The sequence below is a fragment of the Mustelus asterias genome, chromosome 1 (genome assembly GCF_964213995.1).
Source record: "Mustelus asterias chromosome 1, sMusAst1.hap1.1, whole genome shotgun sequence".
Lineage (NCBI taxonomy): Eukaryota > Metazoa > Chordata > Chondrichthyes > Carcharhiniformes > Triakidae > Mustelus > Mustelus asterias.
Window position 1 is genome coordinate 198,206,066 of NC_135801.1, and position 26,468 is coordinate 198,232,533.

The 26,468-nt window shown below is 45.2% G+C and overlaps 1 protein-coding gene across 1 annotated transcript in view; it reads left to right on the top strand.

Moving 5' to 3' along the window:
* Nucleotides 1-5,829: 5,829 nt before the first annotated feature.
* LOC144480742 (disintegrin and metalloproteinase domain-containing protein 12-like) overlaps nucleotides 5,830-26,468 on the top strand; it is a 249,491-nt gene continuing 228,852 nt past the window's right edge. The window contains exons 1-2 of the mRNA XM_078200356.1: nucleotides 5,830-6,049; nucleotides 26,178-26,287. Of these exons, the coding sequence (XP_078056482.1) occupies nucleotides 5,830-6,049; nucleotides 26,178-26,287 (330 nt within the window). The remainder of the gene's footprint in view (nucleotides 6,050-26,177; nucleotides 26,288-26,468) is intronic.

Genomic DNA, 26,468 nt, shown 5'->3' on the forward strand with positions numbered 1-26,468 from the left:
GAAGGACTTGGTGGACGATGAGTCTGGGAAAGGGTGTGTAGATAGTTTGAGTCATGTTGAGATCAAAGAGGAGGAATTATTGGGGTTCTTGAGAAACATTAAGGTAGGCAAGTCCCGAGGGCCTGATGGGATATACCCATCAGGGAACAATTATTGATCTTGCAGTTAGGGATCCTCTTGGAAGAAGCGATCACAGTATGGTTGAATTAAAATACAGATGGAGCGTGAGAAGGTAAAATCCAATACCAGTGTCTTGTGCTTAAACAAAGGAGACTACAATGGGATGAGGAAGGAGTTGGCTAAGGTAGACTGGGAGCAAAAGCTTTATGGTGGGACAATTGAGGAACAGTGGAGGACTTTCAAAGTGATCTTTCACAGTGCTCAGCAAAAGTATATACCAGTGATAAGGAAGGACTGTAGAAAAAGAGATAATCAGCCATGGATATCGAAGGAAATAAAGGAGGGATCAAATTGAAAGAAAATGCATATAAAGTGGCAAAGATTAGTGGGAACCGAGAGGATTGGGAAATCTTCAAAGGTCAGCAGAAAGCCACAAAAAAAGCTATAAAGAAAAGTAAGATGGATTATGAGAGTAAACTAGTTCAGAATATAAAAACAGATCGCAAAAGTTTCTACAAATATATAAAACAAAAAAGAGTGGCTAAAGTAAACATTGGTCCTTTAGAGGATGAGAAGGGGGATGTAATAACTGGAAATGAGGATATGGCTGAGGCATTGAACAGGTATTTTGTGTCGGTCTTCACAGTGGAAGACACAAATAACATGCCAAAAATTGATGACAGGGAGGCTATGACAGGTGAGGACCGAGAAACTATCATTATCACAAAAGAGGTAGTGTTGGGCAAGCTAATGGGGCTAAAGGTAGACAGGTCTCCTGGTCCTGATGGAATGCATCCCAGGGGACTAAAAGAGATGGCGGGGGAAATAGCAAATGCACTAGTGTTAATTTACCAAAATTCGCTGGACCCTGGGGTGGTTCCCGCAGATTGGAAAACAGCAAATGTGACACCACTGTTTAAAAAAGGAGGGCGACAAAAGGCGGGTAACTATAGGCCGGTTAGCTTAACTTCCGTAGATGGGAAAATGCTTGAATCCAGCATCAAGGAAGATATAGCGAGACATCTGGATATAAATTGTCCCATTGGTGAGACGCAGCATGGGTTCATGAAGGAAATGTCATGTCTGACTAATTTGACAATTAGTTGACAACCTGAGGATGTGGCGTATCTGGATTTCCAGAAGGCATTTGACAAGGTGCCGCACCAAAGACTGCTGCATAAGATAAAGGCGCACAGTGTTACGGGTAATGTATTAGCATGGATAGAGGATTGGTTAACTACAGAAAGCAAAGTGGGGGTAAATGGGTGTTTCTCTGGTTGGTGATCAGTGACTATCAGTCACCATCAGTTGCTAGAAAAAGTAGCAAGCCTGAGGATTGAGAGCAGTCCTGAACTCAGCAAAGGATGACCAAGAGATTGATTAAGAGAAAAATAGAGCATGTGAGTAAACTTACAAATAACATAAATGCAGACTGTAAAAGCTTTTATAAGTGTATAAAAAGAAAAAGAATTGTGATGACAAATGCCCTTTTAGTCTGGAACAGGAGAATTTATTATCGGGAGCAAGGAGATGTCAGAGCAATTAAACAATTACTTCAGTTTGTCTTCTCGGAAGAAGACACAAATGACCTCCAGAAATACTAAGGAATGAAGGCTCTCATGAGAACACAAGGAATAGCAGCAGAAGTCGGCCACCAGGCTCTTCACACCTTACCCGCCATTCAATACTATCATGGCTGATCTCTGCCGGCCTTTTCTGTGCCATTTCCCCATCGCCCTCTATTCTTAAATGTATCAAATATTTATCCACCTCCACTTTGAATGCTTTTCATGATCCAGCTTCCACCACCCTTTGGGGCAGAGAATTCCAGAGATTCACCACCCTCTGCGAGAAGAAATTTCTACACATCTCAGTTTTAAATGACCGGCACTTTATTTTGTAGCCAAGTCTTCTTGTTCAAGACTCTCTCCCTGGTGAAAACATCTTCCCATCTACTCTGTCAAGGAGGAGGAATTGAAGGAAATTAATATTATGGGAAAAATAAAGTTGAAGAAATTAATGGGGCTGAAAACTGATAAATCCCCAGAGCCTGATAATCTACATCTCAGGGTATTAGAGGAGGTGGCCCTGGAAATAGTGAATGCATTGTTATCTTCCAAAATTCTGTAGATTCTGGGACAGTAAGCAGATTGGAGCATGGCCAATGTAACCCCTGCTGTTTGAAAAAGTAGGGAAAAAACAGATAATTACAGATCGGTTCGCCAAACATCAGTAGTAGGGAAAATGCTAGTCTATTAAAGGTAAAGTCACCATAGTCCCAGGTGACCATAAACTGTGATTGTTGGTGATTTAACCTGAGGATCACCACACCTCAGGCAAGGGGCAAGATTGAGAAGGTGGCCTAGTCTATTATAAAGAATGTGATAAGATATTTATAAAATGTTAACGGGATGAGATAAAGTCAACATGTATTTAAGAAAGGGAAATCATGTTTGATATACCTACTGGAGTCTTTTGAGACTGAACTAAGAGAATAGATAAGGGTGAACCAGTAGATGTAGTGCATTTGGATTTTAGAACACTTGATAAAATCCCACATAAGAGGTTAGTGTGCAAACTTCAAGTCCATGGGATTGGGAGTAAAATATTGACATAGATTGAGAATTGGTTAGCAGACAGAAAGCAGAGTGTAGGAATAAATGGGTCTACCAGCTACCAGGTATAAGGTGCTGGTGAGGCCACACCTGGAGTACTGTGTACAGTTTTGGTCTTCTTACTTGAGAAAGGATATACTGGCACTGGAGGGGGTGCAGAGGAGATTCACTAGGTTGATTCCGGAGTTGAGAGGGTTGGATTATGAAGAGAGACTGAGTAGTCTGGGGCTATACTCATTGGAATTCAGAAGAATGAGGGGAGATCTTATAGAAACATATAAGATTATGAAGGGAATAGATAAGATAGAAGCAGGGAAGTTGTTTCCACTGGCGGGTGAAACTAGAACCAGGGGGCATGGCCTCAAAATAAGGGGAAGCAGATTTAGGACTGACTTGAGGAGGAACTTCTTCACACAAAGGGTTGTGAATCTGTGGAATTCCCTGCCCAGTTGAGGCTACCTCATTGAATGTTTTTAAGGCTAGGATAGATAAATTTTTTGAACAGTAAAGGAATTAAGGGTTATGGTGAGCGGGCAGGTAAGTGGAGCTGAGTCCACGAAAAGATCAGCCATGATCTTATTGAATGGCGGAGCAGGCTCGAGAGGCCAGATGGCCGACTCCTGCTCCAAATTCTTATGTTCTTATAACCGGGGTGTGATTTGTTTCCCGACAATAGGTGTAAACTGTTCAATCTCTCTTCATATGACAAACCCCTCATCTCTGAAATAAATCTAGTGAACCTCCTCTGAACTGCCTCCAATGCCACATCTTTCCTCAAATACGGGACCAAAACTGTGCACAATACTCCAGGTGCGGCCTCACCAATGTCTTGTATAGTTGCAACAATACTTCCTTACCTTAATATTCTATTCCTTTAGCTATAAATGCCAGCATTCCATTCGCTTTCTTTATTATCTGCTGTAGCTGCATGCTAGTCTTCTGTATCTCATGAATGAGGAAACCCAGATCCCTCTGCACTAGAACACCCCAAAGTCTCTCCCTATTTAGATAATCAGTTGCCTTCCCATTTTTCTGACCAAAATACATGACCTTACATTTATCCACGTTAAACTCATTTGCCACATTTTGACCCACTCTCCTATCCTATCTGTATCCATTTGTAATGTTCTTATTTCCTCATTGCAACTTACTGTCCCGTCTATTTTGTGTCATCTGCAAATTTGGCTACAGAGCCTCCTATCCCTGTGTCCAAGCTGTTAGCGGAGGGTTCAAGGACTGAACCCTATGATCCCACTAGTTACTTCTTAACATCCAGAAAAAAAACATTTATCCCGACTGTCTTCTGTCCATCGGCCAGTCACCTTTCCAAGCTAATAAATTACCCCTAATCCCATGTGATCTAACCTTGTGAATTAACCTTTTGTGTGGCACCTTATCAAATGCCTTCCAGAAGTCCAGATATATTACATCGACAGAATCCCCAATGTCCACTTTGCTTGTTACATCTTCGAAGAACTCTAGCAAATTAGTCAAACATGATTTGCCCTTCATAAAACCATGCTGACTCTGATGGATAACGTTTTGACTTTCCAAATGCCCTCATATTGCTTCCTTGATAATTGATTTCACTAATACTCCTGTGAAGTGCCTTGGGACATGCATAATCCCGTTGTTATCTAATTTTGAAAGTCATTTGAATAAGCAGCAAAAAACCTGTTACATATTCAAGTGAATCACTGTTGCCTGCAAGTTATTGAAATGTCATAAAGTTGTGAATTCTGGAAGTGGAACAAATCTATGATACTGTGAAAACAGAAGTTATTGATGGTGGAAATTGTTCAAAGCACGGGGCAGCACGGTGGCACAGTGATTAGCACTGCCGACTCACAGCACCAGGGATCAGGGTTCGATTCCTAGCTTGGGTCACTGTCTGTGTGGAGGTTGCATGTTCTCCCCGTGTCTGTGAGGGTTTCCTTTGGTTGCTCCAGTTTCCTCCCACAGTCTGAAAGATGTGCTGGTTAGGTGCATTGGCCATGCTAAATTCTCCCTCAGTGTACCCGAACAGCTGCCGGAGTGTGGCAACTGGGGGATTTTCACAGTAACTTCATTGCAATGTTAATGTAAGCCTACTTGTGACACTAATAAATAAACTGAAAAGAACAGTGGGTTTGTTCCTGAATGTTACAGTATTGGTTCTGGACTGGGACTGATCGCTGATGTGTGCTCTATTTCCAATGTCAGAGCGCCGATAGGCTAATGTTGGGTTTCTCCATCCGAACATGAATCATGTCTCCAACTGAAATGACAAAGTGTATCTGCACTGCTCGCTGATATAACAGTATGTTCCACAGTGTTTCACAAGGGATCAGAGATCAGTCAGCAGAAAGTGGGAGCAAAGTCATGAGAATTGAACACAAGAGCAGTCAGGAAGGGAGGTGAGGAGAATGGGTTCACAGTTTATAGTGTACAGTTTCCAGGCAGAAATCTCTGGAGAACGTTCCAGAGTGAGAGGAATGTCAGCTGAATGTTTCACCAATGATGATGATTGAGAGGAGGAAAAGTTACAGAGTTAGAGACGTGTCTCTCTTTGGAGGAGATTCAGTACCTCCCTTTCATAATATCAGAGACATTTACAGCTTTGAAAGAGGCTATTCAGCCCATCATACCAATACTAGCTTATTGAAAGACCTGTGTTATTCCTTCTGCTCTTTCCCCATAACCTTGTGGATTTTTCTTTTTCAAGTATTTATGAAATTTACTGTTGACGGAGAGTAAATCCCATCTTTAATTTCTAGCTTCACATTAAAAGATGGCTTCTCTGAAAATACTCTCTCAGTTTAAATGTGCCAATAGAATTCATTGTCTCTCCATGTCCCAGCTTGTTCAAACTTATCTCCTTTTCAGGGTTGCTGCCTTTCACTTTGTTCTCCTACTCTGTGGGTAAGACTGGGGCTGTTACAATGTTACTTCTGCAATGAATCACAGAGTGACAAATTCAAAAACAAGCTGAGAGCTGAGGCAGAGGGAGATTGATCGTGCAAAGACACACATGAGAGAAGGAGACAGACAGAGAAATATGTATTAATGAGGAGAGAGCTTCTAGATGGAGAGGAAAAAGTTTTGATTATTCACAATGTTTGCCAGCAATCTGTGTTTGGTAGTTTTGATCTGGTGCCAGGTTTCAAACTTTTCTGCAGCAGTGAATGAAGAGCCTCCAGCTGAAGATGAGGTAACTCTCAGAAGTAGGACGTTGTCAACCATCCCCAGGAACAGACTCACCGATCATTCACCAGCAGCTAAATGGGGCACTGAGATTAAAGGAGACACTTCAAGTGGACAAGACGCTGCTTCAGGTGAGGAAGATGGTTTGAGTGTCAATACCTTCACTCTTCCCTAAATACTGAGAAAATTGCAGATATTCAAATGTTGAAAACAGCCTAATGAAGAAATGGCACAGGTAGAATCTGATTCAGATTCACTAGATTGATTCTGGAGTTGAGAGGGTTGGCTTATGAAGAGAGACTAAGTAGACTGGGCCTGTACTCAGTGGAATTTAGAAGAATGAGGGAGAATCTTATAGAAACATACAAAATTATGAAGGGAATAGATAAGATTAGATTATGCAGAGAGTGGTTGGGGTGTGGAATGGACTGCCTGCAGTGATAGTGGAGTCAGACACTTTAGGAACATTTAAGCGGTTATTGGATAGGCACATGGAGCACCCCAGGATGATAGGGAGTGGGATAGCTTGATCTTGGTTTCAGATAAAGCTCGGCACAACATCGTGGGCCGAAGGGCCTGTTCTGTGCTGTACTGTTCTATGTTCTATGTTCTAGAAGCAGGGAAGTTGTTTTCACTGGTGAGTGAAACTGGAACTAGGGGGCATAGCCTCAGAATAGAGTCATAGAGGTTTACAGCATGGAAACAGGCCCTTCGGCCCAACTTGTCCATGCCGCCCCTTTTTTAAACTCCTAAGCTAGTTCCAATTGCCCTTGTTTGGCCCATATCCCTCTATAGCCACCTTACCCATGTAACTGTCTAAATGCTTTATAAAAGACAAAATTTACGTGCCTCTGCTATTACCTCTGACAGTTTGTTCCAGACACTCACAACCCTCTACATGAAAGAATTGCCCCTCTGGATATTTTGTATCTCTCCCCTCTAGTTTTAGACTCCCCTACCTTTTGGAAACGATATTGACTATCTAGCTGATCTATGCCCCTCATTATTTTATAGACCTCTATAAGATCACCCCTCAGCCTCCGACGCTCCAGAGAAAAAAGTCCCAGTCTATCCAGCCTCTCCTTAGAACTCAAACCATCAAGTCCCGGTAGTATCCTAGTAAATCTTTTCTGCACTCTTTCTAGTTTAATAATATCCTTTCTATAATAGGGTCACCAGAACTGCACACAGTATTCCAAGTGTGGCCTTACCAATGTCTTGTACAACTTCAACAAGACGTCCCAACTCCTGTATTCAATGTTCTGACCAATGAAACCAAGCATGCCGAATGCCTTCTTCACCACCCTGTCCACCTGTGACTCCATTTTTAAGGAGTTATGAACATGTACTCCGAGATCTCTTTGTTCTGTAACTCTCCCCAACGCCCTACCATTAACTGAGTAAGTCCTGCCCTGGTTCAATCTACCAAAATGCATCACTTCGCATTTATCTAAATTAAACTCCATCTGCCATTCGTCAGCGCACTGGCCCAATTGATCAAGATCCTGTTGCAATCCTAGAAAACCTTCTTCACTGTCCACTATGCCACCAATCTTGGTGTCGTCTGCAAACTTACTAACCATGCCTACTAAATTCTCATCCAAATCATCAATATAAATGGCAAATAACAGTGGACCCAAAGAACAAAGAACAAAGAACAGTACAGCACAGGAAACAGACCCTTCGGCCCTCCAAGCCTGTGCCGCTCCTTGGTCCAACTAGACCAATCGTTTGTATCCCTCCATTCCCAGGCTGCTCATGTGACTATCCAGGTAAGTCTTAAACGATGTCAGCGTGCCTGCCTCCACCACCCTACTTGGCAGCGCATTCCAGGCCCCCACCACCCTCTGTGTAAAAAAAGCCCTCTGATATCCGAGTTATACTTTGCCCCTCTCAGCTTGAACCCGTGACCCCTCATGATCATCACCTCCGACCTGGGAAAAAGCTTCCCACTGTTCACCCTATCTATACCCTTCATAATCTTGTACACCTCTATTAGATCTCCCCTCATTCTCCGTCTTTCCAAGGAGAACAACCCCAGTCTACCCAATCTCTCCTCATAGCTAAGACCCTCCATACCAGGCAACATCCTGGTAAACCTTCTCTGCACTCTCTCTAACGCCTCCACGTCCTTCTGGTAGTGCGGCGACCAGAACTGGACGCAGTACTCCAAATGTGGCCTAACCAGCGTTCTATACAGCTGCATCACCAGACTCCAGCTTTTATACTCTATACCCCGTCCTATAAAGGCAAGCATACCATATGCCTTCTTCACCACCTTCTCCACCTGTGTTGCCACCTTCAAGGATTTGTGAACTTGCACACCTAGGTCCCTCTGTGTTTCTATACTCCTGATGACTCTGCCATTTATTGTATAACTCCTCCCTACATTATTTCTTCCAAAATGCATCACTTCGCATTTATCCGGATTAAATTCCATCTGCCACCTCTCCGCCCAATTTTCCAGCCTATCTATATCCTGCTGTATTGCCCGACAACCCAGCACCGATCCCTGAGTCACAGGCCTCCAGTTTGAAAAACAACCCTCTACAACCTCCCTCTGTCTTCTGTCACGAAGCCAATTTTGTATCCATTTGGCTACTTCACCCTGGGTCCCGTGAGATTTGACCTTATGCAACAACCTACCATGCGGTACCTTGTCAAAGGCCTTGCTAAAGTCCATGTAGACAACATCAACCGCACCGCCCTCATCTACCTTCTTGGTTACCTCTTCAAAAACCTCAATCAAATTTGTGAGACATGATTTTCCACTCACAAAGCCATGCCGACTGTCCCTAATCAGTCCGTGTGTCTCTAAATGCCTGTAGATCCTGTCTCTCAAAATACCTTGTAACAACTTGCCCATCACAGATGTGAGGCTCACTGGCCTGTAGTTCCCAGGCTTTTCCCTGCAGCCCTTTTTAAACAAAGGCACAACATTTGCCACTCTCCAATCTTCAGGCACCTCACCCGTGACTATCGATGATTCAAATATCTCTGCTAGGGGACCCGCAATTTCCTCCCTAGCCTCCCACAATGTCCTGAGATACACCTCATCAGGTCCCGGGGATTTATCTACCTTGATGCACTTTAAGACCTCCAGCACCTCCTTCTCTCCTCAAGACATCACTATTTATTTCCCCAAGTTCCTGAACGTCCATGCTTTTCTCAACAGTAAATACTGATGAGAAATATTCATTACTTCAGAGAAAAGTCTCTGGAGCAAACTCTAATGTTAACATCAAAGCTGTACATATTTATACCATGCTTTGCATGTACACAGACATTGTTTGAAGTTCACTCTAACAATGCATATAGGTTTCACCAAAATAAGCACATCTTGTACTTGTCACATTTAATCTTGCACCTATTGCAGAGGCTCCTAACTTATCGAGGTATGCCTACTCTCCATCTCGAACACTGTTTTGCTGTCTGACTCCAAAACTTGTTCTTTCTGAGGAGGTCGGCTTTCACAGTTCTTGTAAGCTGTACAAAGAGAAAGCTGGTTTTCTATAACAAAGGAGTCTGCAAACATTTTTCTATTGTTTCCTTATAGAACCATAGAAAATTACAGCTCAGAAACAGGCCTTTTGGCCCTTCTTGTCTGTGCCGAACCATTTTATGCCTAGTCCCACTGACCTGCACTTGGACCATATCCCTCCACACCCCTCTCATCCGTGAACCCGTCCAAGTTTTTCTTAAATGTTAAAAGTGACCCCGCATTTACCACTTTATCCGGCAGCTCATTCCACACTCCCACCACTCTCTGCGTGAAGAAGCCCCCCCTAATATTCCCTTTAAACTTTTCTCCTTTCACCCTTAACCCATGCCCTCTGGTTTTTTTCTCCCCTAGCCTCAGCGGAAAAAGCCTGCTTGCATTCACTCTATCTATACCCATCAAAATCTTATACACCTCGATCAAATCTCCCCTCAATCTTCTACGCTCCAGGGAATAAAGTCCCAACCTATTCAATCTCTCTCTGTAACTCAGCTTCTCAAGTCCCGGCAACATCCTTGTGAACCTTCTCTGCACTCTTTCAATCTTATTTACATCCTTCCTGTAACTAGGTGACCAAAACTGTACACAATGCTCCAAATTCGGCCTCACCAATGCCTTATATAACCTTACCATAACACTCCAACTTTTATACTCGATACTCCGATTTATAAAGGCCAATGTACCAAAGGCACTCTTTACGACCCTATCCACCTGTGACGTCACTTTTAGGGAATTCTGTACCTGTATTCCCAGATCCCTCTGTTCAACTGCACTCTTCAGAGTCCTACCATTTACCCTGTACGTTCTTCTTTGGTTTGTCCTTCCAAAGTGCAATATCTCACACTTGTCTGCGTTAAATTCCATTTGCCATTTTTCAGCCCATTTTTCTAGTTGGTCCAAATCCCTCTGCAAGCTTTGAAAACCTTCCTCACTGTCCACTACACCTCCAATCTTTGTATCATCAGCAAACTTGCTGATCCAATTTACCACATTATCATCCAGATCATTGATATAGATGACAAACAACAATGGACCCAACACCGATCCCTGCGGCACACCACTAGTCACAGGCCTCCACTCAGAGAAGCAATCCTCCACAACCACTCTCTGGCTTCTTCCATTGAGCCAGTGTCTTATCCAATTTACTACCTCCCCATGTATACCTAGCGACTGAACCTTCCTAACTAACCTCCCATGAGGGACCTTGTCAAAGGCCTTGCTGAAATCCAGGTAGACAACATCCACCGCCTTCCCTTCATCCACTTTCCTGGTAACCTCCTCGAAAAACTCTAATAGATTGGTCAAACATGACCTACCACGCACAAAGCCATGTTGACTCTCCCTAATAAGTCCCTGTCTATCCAAATATTTGTAGATCCTATCCCTTATCACATCTTCCAATAACTTGCCCACCACCGACGTCAAACTTACTGGCCGATAATTTCCCGGATTTCTTTTGGAACCTTTTTTAAACAACGGAACAACATGAGCCACCCTCCAATCATCCGGCACCTCCCCCGTGAATACTGACATTTTAAATATGTCTGCCAGGGCCCCTGCAAGTTCAACACTAGCTTCCCTCAAGGTCCGTGGGAATACCATGTCCGGTCCTGGGGATTTATCCACTCTGATTTGCCTCAAGACCTCCTCCCCTTTAATCTGTAAAGGTTCCATGGCCTCCCTACCAGTTTGCCCTATTTCCGTAGACTCCATGCCCGTTTCCTCAGTAAATACGGATGCAAAAAAACCATTTAGTATCTCCCCCATCTCTTTTGGTTCCATACACAGTCTACCACTCTGGTCTTCAAGAGGACCAATTTTATCCCTCACTATCCTTTTGCTCCTAACATACCTATAGAAGCTCTTTGGATTTTCCTTCACTCTGTCTGCCAAAGCAACCTCATGTCTTCTTTTAGCCCTCCTGATTTCCCTCTTAAGTAGCTTCTTGCACTTTTTATAATCAATTATGAATCAATTATTAATTTTTAAAACTCACTATGCAATCATATTAAAACCCCAACCTTTGTCATTTTATTTCCTCACTCCTAACAGATGGAAAAATGGTTAATACAACTCACCCATTCAGGAAAGGAGGGAGCCAGACAGTAGGAAACTACAGTTTGCTTAACACCTATCATAGGGAAATGACTCAAATCAATTATCAGGAGGTTGTATTGGGACACCGAGAAAATCTCCATAGAATCAGGCAGAGTCAACATGTTTGTTGAAAAATAAATCATGTTTGCCTAGTCATAGAATCCCTACAGTGCAGAAGGAGGCCATTCGGCCCATTGAGTCTGCACCGACCACAATCCCACCCAGGCCCTATCGCCATAACCCCATGCATTTACCCTTGCTCATCCCCCTGACACTAAGGGGCAATTTAGCATGACCAGTGCCCCTAACCAGCATATCTTTTGGACTGTGGGAGGAAACTGGAGCACCCCCACGTAAACACAGGGAAAATGTGCAAACTCTACACAGACAGTGACCTGAGGCCGGAATCGAACCCGGTTCCCTGGTGCTGTGAGGCAGCAGTGCTAACCACAGTGCCACTGTGCCGCTCTGAGTTCTTTGAGGAAGTAACATGCAAAGTGGATAAAGAAACATTTGTGAATGTGTTGTGCTTAGATTGCCTGAAGATATTTGACACAGTGCCACATCGAAAGTTTTTATGCATGGTTTCCCCAATGTACCATGCCTCGGGACATCCTTTCTTGCAGCGTATCAGGTAGACAACGGATGAATGAACACCGCTCGACAGTCACCAGGCAAGACTGTTCTCTTCCTGTGACGGAGCACTTCAGCACTCACGGGCATTCAGCCTTGGATCTTCAGGTAAGCGTTCTCCAAGGCGGCCTTTACGACACACGACAGCGCAGAGTCGCTGAGCAGAAACTGATAGCCAAGTTCCGCACACATGAGGACGGCCTCAACCGGGATGTTGGATTTATGTCACATTATCAGTAACCCCCACAGCTTGCCTCCTGGACTTGCAGAATTCCACAAGCTGTACTGTCTGGAGACAATACACATCTCTTTAACCTGTGTTGAATGCTCCCTCCACCCACATTGTCTGTACATTTAAGACCTGGCTGGCTGTAGAGATTTGCATTCTAATCAGTATTCTGTAATTTGATTTCTGAGTCTGTGCCCTGTTTGAGAACAGATATCCACTCCATCTGACGAAGGAGCAGCGCTCCGAAAGCTTATGGTATTTGCTACCAAATAAACCTGTTGGACTTTAACCTGGTGTTGTGAGACTTCTTACTGTGCTTACCCCAGTCCAACGCCGGCATCTCCACATCTTGGCCATAGGAGACAGAGGGTAACAGTCGAAGGGACTTTTTCCGGCTGGAGGTCTGTGACCAGTGGTGTTCCGCAGGGCTCTGTACTGGGACCTCTGCTATTTGTGATACATATAAATGACTTGGAAGAATGTGTAACTGGTGTTATCAGCAAGTTTGCGGATGACACGAAGTTGGCTGGACTTGCGGATAGCGATGAACATTGTCGGACAATACAGCAGGATATAGATAGGCTGGAAAATTGGGCAGAGAAATGGCAGATGGAATTTAATCCAGATAAATGCGAAGTGATGCATTTTGGACGAACTAATGTAGGGGGGAGTTATACAATAAATGGCAGAGTCATCAAGAGTATAGAAACACAGAGGGACCTAGGTGTGCAAGTCCACAAATCCTTGAAGGTGGCAACACAGGTGGAGAAGGTGGTGAAGAAGGCATATGGTATGCTTGCCTTTATAGGACGGGGTATAGAGTATAAAAGCTGGAGTCTGATGTTGCAGCTGTATAGAACGCTGGTTAGGCCACATTTGGAGTACTGCGTCCAGTTCTGGTCGCCGCACTACCAGAAGGACGTGGAGGCTTTAGAGAGAGTGCAGAGAAGGTTTAGACCATAAGACCATAAGACCATAAGACATAGGAGCGGAAGTAAGGCCATTCGGCCCATCGAGTCCACTCCACCATTCAATCATGGTTGATTTCAACTCCATTTACCCGCTCTCTCCCCATAGCCCTTAATTCCTCGAGAAATCAAGAATTTATCAATTTCTGTCTTGAAGACGCTCAACGTCTCGGCCTCCACAGCCCTCTGTGGCAATGAATTCCACAGACCCACCACTCTCTGGCTGAAGAAATTTCTCCTCATCTCTGTTCTAAAGTGACTCCCTTTTATTCTAAGGCTGTGCCCCCGCGTCCTAGTCTCCCCTGTTAATGGAAACAACTTCCCTACGTCCATCCTATCTAAGCCGTTCATTATCTTGTAAGTTTCTATCAGATCTCCCCTCAACCTCCTAAACTCCAATGAATATAATCCCACGATCCTCAGACGTTCATCGTATGTCAGGCCTACCATTCCTGGGATCATCCGTGTGAATCTCCGCTGGACCCGCTCCAGTGCCAGTATGTCCTTCCTGAGGTGTGGGGCCCAAAATTGCTCACAGTACTCCAAATGGGGCCTAACCAGTGCTTTATAAAGCCTCAGAAGTACATCCCTGCTTTTGTATTCCAAGCCTCTTGAGATAAATGACAACATTACATTTGCTTTCTTAATTACGGACTCAACCTGCAAGTTTACCTTTAGAGAATCCTGGACTAGGACTCCCAAGTCCCTTTGCACTTTAGCATTATGAATTTTGTCACCGTTTAGAAAATAGTCCATGCCTCTATTCTTTTTTCCAAAGTGTACAACCTCGCACTTGCCCACGTTGAATTTCATCAGCCACTTCTTGGACCACTCTCCTAAACTGTCTAAATCTTTCTGCAGCCTCCCCACCTCCTCAATACTACCTGCCCCTCCACCTATCTTTGTATCATCGGCAAACTTGGCCAGAATGCTCCCAGTCCCGTCATCTAGATCGTTAATATATAAAGAGAACAGCTGTGGCCCCAACACTGAACCCTGCGGGACACCACTTGTCACCGGTTGCCATTCTGAGAAAGAACCTTTTATCCCAACTCTCTGCCTTCTGTCTGACAGCCAATCGTCAATCCATGTTAGTACCTTGCCTCGAATACCATGGGCCCTTATTTTACTCAGCAGTCTCCCGTGAGGCACCTTGTCAAAGGCCTTTTGGAAGTCAAGATAGATAACATCCATTGGCTCTCCTTGGTCTAACCTATTTGTTATCTCTTCAAAGAACTCTAACAGGTTTGTCAGGCACGACCTCCCCTTACTAAATCCATGCTGACTTGTCTTAATCCGACCCTGCACTTCCAAGAATTTAGAAATCTCATCCTTAACGATGGATTCTAGAATTTTGCCAACAACTGAGGTTAGGCTAATTGGCCTATAATTTTCCATCTTTTTTCTTGTTCCCTTCTTGAACAGTGGGGTTACAACAGCGATTTTCCAATCCTCTGGGACTTTCCCTGACTCCAGTGACTTTTGAAAGATCATAACTAACGCCTCCACTATTTCTTCAGCTATCTCCTTTAGAACTCTAGGATGTAGCCCATCTGGGCCCGGAGATTTATCAATTTTCAGACCTTTTAGTTTCTCTAGCACTTTCTCCTTTGTGATGGCAACCATATTCAACTCTGCCCCCTGACTTTCCTGAATTGTTGGGATATTACTCATGTCTTCTACTGTGAAGACTGACGCAAAGTACTTATTAAGTTCCTCAGCTATTTCCTTGTCTCCCATCACTAGATTACCAGCGTCATTTTGGAGCGGCCCAATGTCTACTTTTGCCTCCCGTTTGTTTTTAATGTATTTAAAGAAACTTTTACTATCATTCCTAATGTTACTGGCTAGCCTACTTTCATATTTGATCCTCTCCTTCCTTATTTCTCTCTTTGTTATCCTCTGTTTGTTTTTATAGCCTTCCCAATCTTCTGACTTCCCACTACTCTTTGCCACATTATAGGCTCTCTCTTTTGCCTTGATGCATTCCCTGACTTCCTTTGTCAGCCATGGCTGCCTAATCCCCCCTCTGATAACCTTTCTTTTGTTTGGGATGAACCTCTGCACTGTGTCCTCAATTACTCCCAGAAACTCCTGCCATTGCTGTTCTACTGTCTTTCCCATTAGGCTCTGCTTCCAGTCGATTTTTGTCAGTTCCTCCCTCATGCGCCTGTAATTACCTTTATTTAACTGTAGAACCTTCACATCTGATTCTGCCTTCCTTCTTTCAAATTGCAGACTGAATTCTACCATATTATGATCACTGCTTCCTAAGTGTTCCCTTACTTTAAGATCTTTTATCACGTCTGGCTCATTACATAACACTAAGTCCAGAATAGCCTGTTCCCTCGTGGGCTCCATCACAAGCTGTTCCAAAAAGCCATCCTGTAAACATTCAATGAATTCCCTTTCTTTGGGTCCACTGGCAACATTATTTACCCAGTCCACCTGCATATTGAAATCCCCCATGATCACTGTGACCTTGCCTTTCTGACATGCCCTTTCTATTTCGTGGTGCATTTTGTGCCCCTGGTCCTGACCACTGTCAGGAGGCCTGTACATAACTCCCATTATGGTTTTTTTGCCTTTGTGGTTCCTCAACTCTACCCACACAGACTCCACATCGTCTGACCCTATGTCGTTTAGTGCTATTGATTTAATTTCATTTCTAATTAACAAGGCAACCCCGCCCCCTCTATCCACCCCTCTGTCTTTTCGATAGGTTGTGAATCCCTGGATGTTTAACTGCCAGTCCTGAACCCCCTGCAACCACGTCTCTGTGATGCCTACCACATCATACCTGCCAGTCACAATCTGGGCCACAAGCTCATCTATCTTGTTCCGGACACTGCGGGCATTTAAATATAGCACCTTTAATTCCCTATTGACCGTCCCTTTTTGTTTTCGTAGTGTGGTGGACCTTGGTCTACTGAGCCTTTCCAGACACTGTGTCATATTTTGTGAGATGGGGACTATCGTAACCTCTCCTGAGTGCTGTCTTTTCGTGATTTTTTGTAATCCTAAGCAGCTACGCTTCCCACTGATTCCTTCACCTCTTGGTTCCCTGACTTTCCCTTCCCCCCCAATCTCTAGTTTAAAGTCCTATTGACCACCCCATTTACTCTCTTCGCCAGAACACTGATCCCAGCTCGGTCCAGGTGGAGACCATCCCAACGGTATAGGTCCCCCCTGCCCCAAAACTGATGCCAGTGTCCCATGAAAAAGAACCCTTCTTTCCCACACCACTCTTTCAGCCACGTGTTAACTTCCCTTATTCTTGCCTCCCTATGCCAATTTGCACGTGGCTCGGGCAGTAATCCGGAGATTATGACCCTTGAGGACCTGTTTTTTAATTTGAATCCTAGCTCTTTATAATCTCTAAACAGGTCCTCTTTCCTAGACTTGCCTATGTTGTTGGTACCAACATGGACCACAACAACTGGATCCTCCCCCTCCCTCTCCAGTATCCTTTCAAGCCGGTCAGAGATGTCCCGCACCCTAGCACCGGGCAGGCAACATACCATGCGGGACACTCTATCCTGCTCACAAAGGATCCTATCTATCCCCCTGATAATAGAATCCCCTACAACTACAACTTGCCTATTTACTTCCTCCCCTTGAATGGCCTGCTGAACCATGGTGCCTTGGTCAGCTGACTCATCCTTCCTGCAGCCCTGTTTGCCATCCACACAGGGAGCAAGTGCCTCGTACCTGTTGGACAGGGTCAAGGGCTGAGGCTCCTGAGTTCCTGACTGCTGGTTCCCTTTACCAGGATGTTGCCTGGTATGGAGGGTCTTAGCTATGAGGAGAGATTGGGTAAACTGGGCTTGTTCTCCCTGGAAAGATGGGAATGAGGGGAGACCTAATAGAGGTGTACAAAATTATGAAGGGCATAGATAGCGTGAACAGTGGGAAGCTTTTTCCCAGGTCGGAGGTGATGATCACGAGGGGTCATGGGCTCAAGCTGAGAGGGGCGAAGTATAACTCAGATATCAGAAGGACGTTTTTTTACACAGAGAGTGGTGGGGGCCTGGAATGCGCTGCCAAGTAGGGTGGTGGAGGCAGGCACGCTGGCATCGTTTAAGACTTACCTGGATAGCCACATGAGCATTCTGGGAACGGAGGGATACAAACAAATGGTCTAGTTGGACCAATGAGCGGCACAGGCTTGGAGGGCCGAAGGGCCTGTTTCCTGTGCTGTACTGTTCTTTGTTCTTTGTGAGTTTATCCGTGGGCTTGCGGTATAGTGAGGTGCTGAAGTGACTGTCCTTGATGGAGATGCGTATGTCCAAGAATGCAACCGATTCCGGAGAGTAGTCCATGGTGAGTCTGATGGTGGGATGTAACTTGTTGATGCCATCATATAGTTGTTTTAATGATTGTTTGCCATGAGTCCAAAGGAAGAAAATGTCATCGCTGTATCTAGTGTATAGCATCAGTTGAAGGTCCTGTGTGGTGAAGAAGTCTTGTTCGAACCTGTGCATAAAGATGTTGGCATGTTGAGGTGCGCATTTGGTCCCCATGGCTGTTCCGTGTGTCTGGATGAAGAACTGGTTGTTGAATGTGAAGACATTGTGGTCCAGGATGAAGCGGATGAGTTGTAGAATTGTATCTGGAGATTGGCAGTTGTCGGCGTTGAGTACTGAGGCCGTTGCAGCAATGCCGTTACCATGGGGGATGCTGGTGTCGAGTGCCGAATTCCTCTGTCTCCTCCATTGTGACGAGGAGTGCTCCTGGTTCAACTGCTCCATGTGTGCTGAGTTTCTGTAGGAAGTCTGTAGTGTCATGACAGAAGCTGGAGGTTCTTTGTACAATGGGTTTCAGGATGCCCTCGACATAGCCGGAGAGGTTCTCGCACAGGGTCCCATTGCCTGATACGATGGGACGGCCGGGTGTGTTTGCCTTGTGTATCTTCGGCAGGCAGTAGAGATCTCCAACGTGGGGAGTAAGTGGGATGAAAGCACGGAGGGTGCTCTGAAGGTCCGGATCAAAGGTCTTGATCAGTCTGTTGAGTTGACGGGTGTGTTCTTTGGTCGGATCTGTGGGTAACTGTCTGTAGTGTTCCTCATTGTTCAGTTGTCAGTACACTTCTTTGCAGTAATCCGTTCTGTTCAGTATGACGATGGCTCCTCCTTTGTCTGCTGGTTTGATGACAATGTTGCGGTTGGTCTTGAGAGCGTGGATGGTGTTGCGTTGTGCTTGGGTGACGTTCGGGACTGTCTTGCGAATGCATCTAATGAATCTGGCATTGACGCACCTCCTGACATCTTGGGCATACATGTTGAGTCGAGGGCAGTGGCCTTCCGGAGGAGTCCAATTCGACTCTTTCCTCTTTGGTTGCTGCACCGTGGATCTCTCTGTCAGCTGTTCCGGTTCATTGGCTGTCTCATTGTGTTCACTGTTGTCCTCTTGGGGTTTGTGGAAGAACTCCCGCAGCCTCATTCGCCTGATGAATTCCTCTATGTCGGCTGCGAGACTGATGGGGTCCATTTTAGTGGTGGGGCAGAAATTGAGCCCTTGGCTGAGAACTTCGATTTCATCTGGTTGAGGCGTGTAGTCCGACAAGTTGACAATTATTTAATTATTAAGCTGGACTATTATTTAAACTGTGAAAAATTACAACATGCTACTGTGCAGAGGGACCTGGGGGTCCTTGTGCATGAATCACAAAAACTCAGTTTGCAGGTGCAGCAGGTGATCAAGAAGGCAAATGAAATGTTGGCCTTTATCGCGAGAGGGATGGAGTATAAAAGCAGGGAGGTCATGCTGCAACTGTACAGGGTACTGGTGAGGCCGCACCTGGAGTACTGTGTACAATTTTGGTCCCCTTATTTAAGAAAGGATATATTAGCTTTGGAGGGGGGACAGAGAAGGTTCACCAGGTTGATTCCGGAGATGAGGGGATTAGCTTATGAGGAGAGATTGAGTAGACTGGGCCTGTACTCATTGGAGTTTAGAAGTTTGAGGGGAGATCTTACAAACAAAGAACAAGAACAAAGAACAATACAGCACAGGAACAGGCCCTTCGGCCCTCCAAGCCCGCGCCGCTCCCCGGTCCAGGATTGAATCCTGAATCCAGGATCCCCGCCCAATTTTCCAGCCTATCTACATACTAATATCCTATCCCCGAGCTGTCCCTCACAGCTATGATGCTTTGTTCATCACAACCTATTAACTCACCCCCACCCCCCCATTCCAGACCATGTGATCTCCAGGGAGAGGCGAAAACCCAGAGTGAAAACCCCAGGGCCAATATGGGGAAAAAAAAATCTGGGAAATTCCTCTCCGACCCCCTGAGGCGATCGAAACGAGTCCAGGAGATCACACTGGCCCTGATCGGAAAATGCTTCCCAACCCTATTCATTTCCACTTCCACGAACACCATATGAATTCCCTGCCCCCGAGACAGGTTCCCAACTATCCGCAGTCTCGCTCTGTACTGGCACCAGCAAGATGATCATAGAATGAAGCCTTGAAACGAGAAACAAAGAATAATTAGCCCGCGCCGCTCCCTGGTCCAAACTAGACCACTCTTTTGTATCCCTCCATTCCCACTCTGTTCATATAGCTGTCTAGATAAGTCTTAAACGTTCCCAGTGTGTCCGCCTCCACCACCTTGCCCGGCAACACATTCCAGGCCCCCACGACCCTCTGTGAGAAATATGTCCTTCTGATATCTGTGTTAAACCTCCCCCCCTTCACCTTGAACCTATGAACCCTCGTGAACGTCACCACCGACCCGGGGAAAAGCTTCCCACCGTTCACCCTATCTATGCCTTTCATAATTTTATACACCTCTATTAAGTCTCCCCTCATCCTCCGTCTTTCCAAGGAGAACAACCCCAGTTTCCCCAATCTCTCCTCATAACCAAGCCCCTCCATACCAGGCAACATCCTGGTAAACCTCCTCTGTACTCTCTCCAAAGCCTCCACGTCCTTCTGGTAGTGTGGCGACCAGAACTGGATGCAGTATTCCAAATGCGGCCGAACCAACGTTCTATACATCTGCAACATCAGACCCCAACTTTTATACTCTATGCCCCGTCCTATAAAGGCAAGCATGCCATATGCCTTCTTCACCACCTTCTCCACCTGTGACGTCACCTTCAAGAATCTGTGGACTTGCACACCCAGGTCCCTCTGCGTCTCTACACCCTTTATGGTTCTTCCATTTATCGTGTAGCTCCTCCCTACATTATTCCCACCAAAATGCATCACTTTGCATTTATCAGGATTGAACTCCATCTGCCATTTCTTTGCCCAAATTTCCAGCTTATCTATATCCTTCTGTAGCCTCTGACAATGTTCCTCACTATCTGCAAGTCCTGCCAGTTTTGTGTCGTCCGCAAACTTACTGATCACCCCAGTTACTCCTTCTTCCAGATCATTTATATAAATCACAAAAAGCAGAGGTCCCAATACAGAGCCCTGCGGTACACCACTAGTCACAGGCCTCCAGCCGGAAAAAGACCCATCCACTACCACCCTCTGTCTTCTATAACCAAGCCAGTTCTCCACCCATCTAGCCACCTCCCCCTTTATCCCATGAGATCCAACCTTTTTCACTAGCCTACCATGAGGGACTTTGTCAAACGCTTTACTAAAGTCCATATAGACAACATCCACGGCCCTTCCTTCGTCAACCATTTTGGTCACTTCTTCAAAAAACACCACCAGGTTAGTGAGGCATGACCTCCCTCTCACAAAACCATGCTGACTATCGTTAATGAGTTTATTCCTTTCTAAATGCGCATACATCCTATCTCTAAGAATCTTCTCCAACAACTTCCCCACCACGGACGTCAAGCTCACCGGCCTATAATTACCCGGGTTATCCTTCCTACCCTTCTTAAATAACGGGACCACATTGGCTATCCTCCAATCCTCTGGGACCTCACCTGCGTCCAGTGACGAGACAAAGATTTGCGTCAGAGGCCCAACGATTTCACCTCTCGTCTCCCTGAGCAGCCTTGGATAGATTCCATCAGGCCCTTATAGAGACATATAAGATAATGAAGGGGCTAGACAGGGTAGAGGCAGAGAGATTCTTTCCACTTACAATGGAAACAGGAACTAGGGGGCATAGCCTCAAAATACGGGGGAGTCAATTTAGAACAGAGTTGAGGAGGAACTTCTTCTCCCAGAGGGTAGCGAATCTTTGGAATTCTCTGCCCAATGAAGCAGAAGAGGCTACCTCGTTAAATGTGTTTAAGTCACAGATATATAGATTTTTAACCATTAAGTTGAATTAAGGGTTATGGGGAGTGGGCGGGTAAGTGGAACTGAACCCACTATCAGATCAGCCATGATCTTATTGAATGGTGGGGCAGGCTTGAGGGGCTAGATGGCCTACTCCTGCTCCTATTTCTTATGTTCTTATGACAATGGACTTCCCTGCAGTGGTACTGTTTTCTACTGTGGTACCGGAGGAGGCTTGGTTGCTGCTGGTGATGATGCCGAGTTTCTCAAGTTTCCTGTTCTTGGTGTGCATGTAGATGGTGTAGTTCCATTGTCTCGTCTGCTTGGCAGTATTTTACAGCTGGTCTGCGTCCTGAGCGCAAGTTGAGAATATGGATTTGATCTTGGTTTCCAGGCTGCGGCGTTTGCTGTAGAGCTGGTGTATGAGGTGTTTGAGGAAGGTGAGAGAGGTGCGACGGCAAAGTCTCTCAGCGTAGTCTGTGTTATAGGTTGATCTGAGTGGGTTCGTGATCTGTAGTCCTTTCGGTATCTTGTCTGCTTTCTTGCATCTTTGTAAAATTTTGATGTCTGTGTCGATATGCGCGATCTTCTTGGAGATCCTCTCCACTTGGAGCCGGCAGTTTGCAGTGTCGATGGTAGCCATGATGTGGAGATGCCGGCGTTGGACTGGGGTGGGCACAGTAAGAAGTCTCACAACACCAGGTTAAAGTCCAACAGGTTTATTTGGCAGCACTAGCTTTCGGAGCCCCAAGCTCCTTCTTCAGATGAATGAACACCGTTCAACAATCACCAGGCAGGAATGTTCTCTTCCTGTCGGGGAACACTTCAGCGGTCACGGGCATTCAGCCTCTGATCTTCAGGTAAATGTTCTCCAAGGCGGCCTTCACAACACATGACTACACAGAATCGCTGAGCAGACACTGATAGCCAGGTTCCGCACACATGAGGATGGCCTCAACCGGGATCTTGGATTCATGTCACACGATCTGTAACCCCCACGACTTGCCTGGGTTTGCAAAATCTCACTAACTGTACTGGCTGGAGACAATACACATCTCTTTAACCTGTGCTTAACCCTTTCTCCACTCACATTGTCTATACCTTTAAGGCTTGATTACCTGTAAAGACTCGCATTCCACCCATTATCTTGTAAATTGAGTTTGTGTCTTTATATGTCCTGTTTGTGAACACGAGTCCTCACTCACCTGAAGAAGGGGCTTGGGGCTCCGAAAGCTGGTGTTGCCAAATAAACCTGTTGGACTTTAACCTGGTGTTGTGAGACTTCTTACTGTGATTAGAGATAGTCAGCATAGCTTCATCAGAGGGAGGTCATGCCCAACAAATTTGACTGAATTTCTTGAGGAGGTGACCAGGTGTGTAGGTGAGGGTAGTGCAGTTGATGTAGTTTATCTGGATTTTAGCAAAGCCTTTGACAAGATCCACATGGGAGATTAATAAAGGGAGCAAATGCAGGGTAATTTGATAAAGCGGATTCAAAAATTGGCTCTGTTGTCAGAAACAGAGGTTGATAACAGAAGGCTGCTTTAGTGACCGGAAGCCAGTGCCCAGTGATGTACCACAGAGATCTGTGCTGGGTCCCTTATCACTCAGAATTTACAAAAACAACAGAAATGTATATGGGGTAGGATTAGTCAGTTTGTGGATGACACAAAGATTGGCCAGGTGGTTCGCACACAATAAATGGAGAATAAGGAAGAAAGGAAGAGAGTTCAGAGAATGACGACACTCAAATACAAGTATGGATTTACAAGTGTCCAGAGTCTAGAATCGGAAGTCAATTGTAACTTCCTTCTGAAGGGAAATTGACTGATTGTGGAATGCTCCATTGTCTAGAATGAGACTTCCGGGTTGAAAGATAGCACATGGAGTAGGTTAGCCTGGAAGCACGAGTTCCGAGGTACCAGCAGTTGGGGGGTTTGATGAGGATCAGAGTTCTTTCTGTTGCCACCTGCTTGATGGATGGTAGACAGCTGTTGCCTGGAGCTCTGTTCACATTGGAAGTCAAATAGTAAGTGCTGGAATTTAGTTCCAACAGAGGATATCACAGTGTGGCTCGGTGGCGGTCATGTGACTTACCTCCTCAGTGTTAAACACAGGATGACTGGAATCTTGAGGTTTAATGTGAGTCGGGATTCCTTTTGTTTGAGGAGACACTGGGTTTGGGTTGACTGAACCATTTGTTGTTGGCTCAATAATTTTCCATTTTTAACAGAAAGAAAAAATGACCTTATAAAATAGTCCCGCCGATGAGTATATATATTTTTATCTTTCATATCTCAACCATGAGAAGACTTTTAGAAGGGCTAAAAGGGGACATGAGAAGACTTTGGCGGATAGGGTTAAAGAGAATCCTAAGGCGTTCTATAGGTATGTCAAGAGCAGAAGGTTGGTTAGGGCAAGTTTAGGGCCAGTTATAGATGGCAGAGGGAAGTTATGTGTGGAACCGGAGGAGATTGGTGAAGCATTGAACCAATATTTCTCTTCGGTGTTCACGCAAGGGGACATGAATATAGCTGAGGAGGACACTGGGTTGCAAGGGAGTAGAATAGACAGTATTACAGTTGATAAGGAGGATGTGCAGGATATTCTGGAGGGTCTGAAAATAGATAAATCCCCTGGTCCGGATGGGATTTATCCAAGGATTCTCTGGGAGGCAAGAGAAGTGATTGCAGAGCCTCTGGCTCTGATCTTCAGGTCGTCGTTGGCCTCTGGTATAGTACCAGAAGATTGGAGGTTAGCGAATGTTGTCCCATTGTTTAAGAAGGGGAACAGAGACTTCCCCGGGAATTATAGACCGGTGAGTCTCACTTCTGTTGTCGGCAAGATGTTGGAAAAAATTATAAGGGATAGGATTTATAGTTATTTGGAGAGTAATGAATTGATAGGTGATAGTCAGCATGGTTTTGTGGCAGGTAGGTCGTGCCTTACTAACCTTATTGAGTTTTTTGAGAAAGTGACCAAGGAGGTGGATGGGGGCAAGGCAGTGGACGTGGTATATATGGATTTTAGTAAGGCGTTTGATAAGGTTCACCATGGTAGGCTTCTGCAGAAAATGCAGATGTATGGGATTGGGGGTGATCTAGGAAATTGGATCAGGAATTGGCTAGCGGATAGGAAACAGAGGGTGGTGGTTGATAGTAAATATTCATCATGGAGTGCGGTTACAAGTGGTGTACCTCAGGGATCTGTTTTGGGGCCACTGCTGTTTGTAATATTTATTAATGATCTGGATGAGGGTATAGTTGGGTGGATTAGCAAATTTGCTGATGACACCAAAGTCGGTGGTGTGGTAGACAGTGAGGAAGGGTGTCGTAGTTTGCAGGAAGACTTAGACAGGTTGCAAAGTTGGGCCGAGAGGTGGCGGATGGAGTTTAATGCGGAGAAGTGTGAGGTAATTCACTTTGGTAGGAATAACAGATGTGTTGAGTATAGGGCTAACGGGAGGACTTTGAATAGTGTGGAGGAGCAGAGGGATCTAGGTGTATGTGTGCATAGATCCCTGAAAGTTGGGAATCAAGTAGATAAGGTTGTTAAGAAGGCATATGGTGTCTTGGCGTTTATTGGTAGGGGGATTGAATTTAGGAGTCGTAGCGTTATGTTGCAACTGTACACAACTCTGGTGCGGCCGCACTTGGAGTACTGTGTGCAGTTCTGGTCCCCACATTACAGGAAGGATGTGGAGGCTTTGGAGAGGGTGCAGAGGAGGTTTACCAGGATGTTGCCTGGTATGGAGGGGAGATCCTATGAGGAGAGGCTGAGGGATTTGGGATTGTTTTCGCTGGAAAGGCGGCGGCTAAGAGGGGATCTTATTGAAACATATAAGATGATTAGAGGTTTAGATAGGGTGGATAGTGATAGCCTTTTTCCTCTGATGGAGAAATCCAGCACGAGGGGGCATGGCTTTAAATTGAGGGGGGGTAGTTATAGAACCGATGTCAGGGGTAGGTTCTTTACCCAGAGGGTGGTGAGGGATTGGAATGCCCTGCCAGCATCAGTAGTAAATGCGCCTAGTTTGGGGGCGTTTAAGAGATCCGTAGATAGGTTCATGGACGAAAAGAAATTGGTTTAGGTTGGAGGGTCACAGTTTTTTTTTAACTGGTCGGTGCAACATCGTGGGCCGAAGGGCCTGTTCTGCGCTGTAATGTTCTATGTTCTATGTTCTATGTTCTATGACATTTGATTCATCATCTGGCTTGGATCAATTTAACAATGGCATGGTGGCAAAGTGGTTAGCATTGCTGCCTCACAGCGTCAGGGACCCAGGTTCGATACCCAGCTTGGGTCACTGTCCATGCGGAGTTCGCACGTTTTCCTCGTCTCCATGGATTTCCTGCGGGTGCTCTGGTTTCCGCCAACAGTCTGCTAAATTCTCCCTCAGTGTGCCCGAACAGGCGCCGGAGTGTGGTGACTAGGAGACTTTCACAGTAACTTTATTGTAACGTTTAAAAAAGCCTATTTGTGACACTTAGAAATTTAAAAAATATCCAATATTGGAGTTGCTATTGGGAGATCCCAGCGATCAGAGTCACTGCTGTTGGGAAAAGTAACTGTGCAGCAAGCACTGTGAACTCATCTGTGAATCACCAATAAACCTCTCTGTATGTCTCACACAGGTTACCAATCTCACCAGGAGAAGCTAATTGAAGAACTGAAGGATTACAAGTTTGTTTTTCCTCATGTCTTATCAGGGAATTGGAAATGGAGTGTAGTTACATTATCCCAGGTAATTAATCTGACATGGTTCTATAGGCTGAGTGCATCAATTCAACCTAATCTACTGCTTCATCCAAAGGTGTTTGAATAATGTATTATGAACAAGAGAATAACTAAGGAAAGGGGGGGATCAATTAGAGACCAAAAGGCAACTTGTGTGAACAAGATAGGAGATGTGTGAGCAGTCCCAG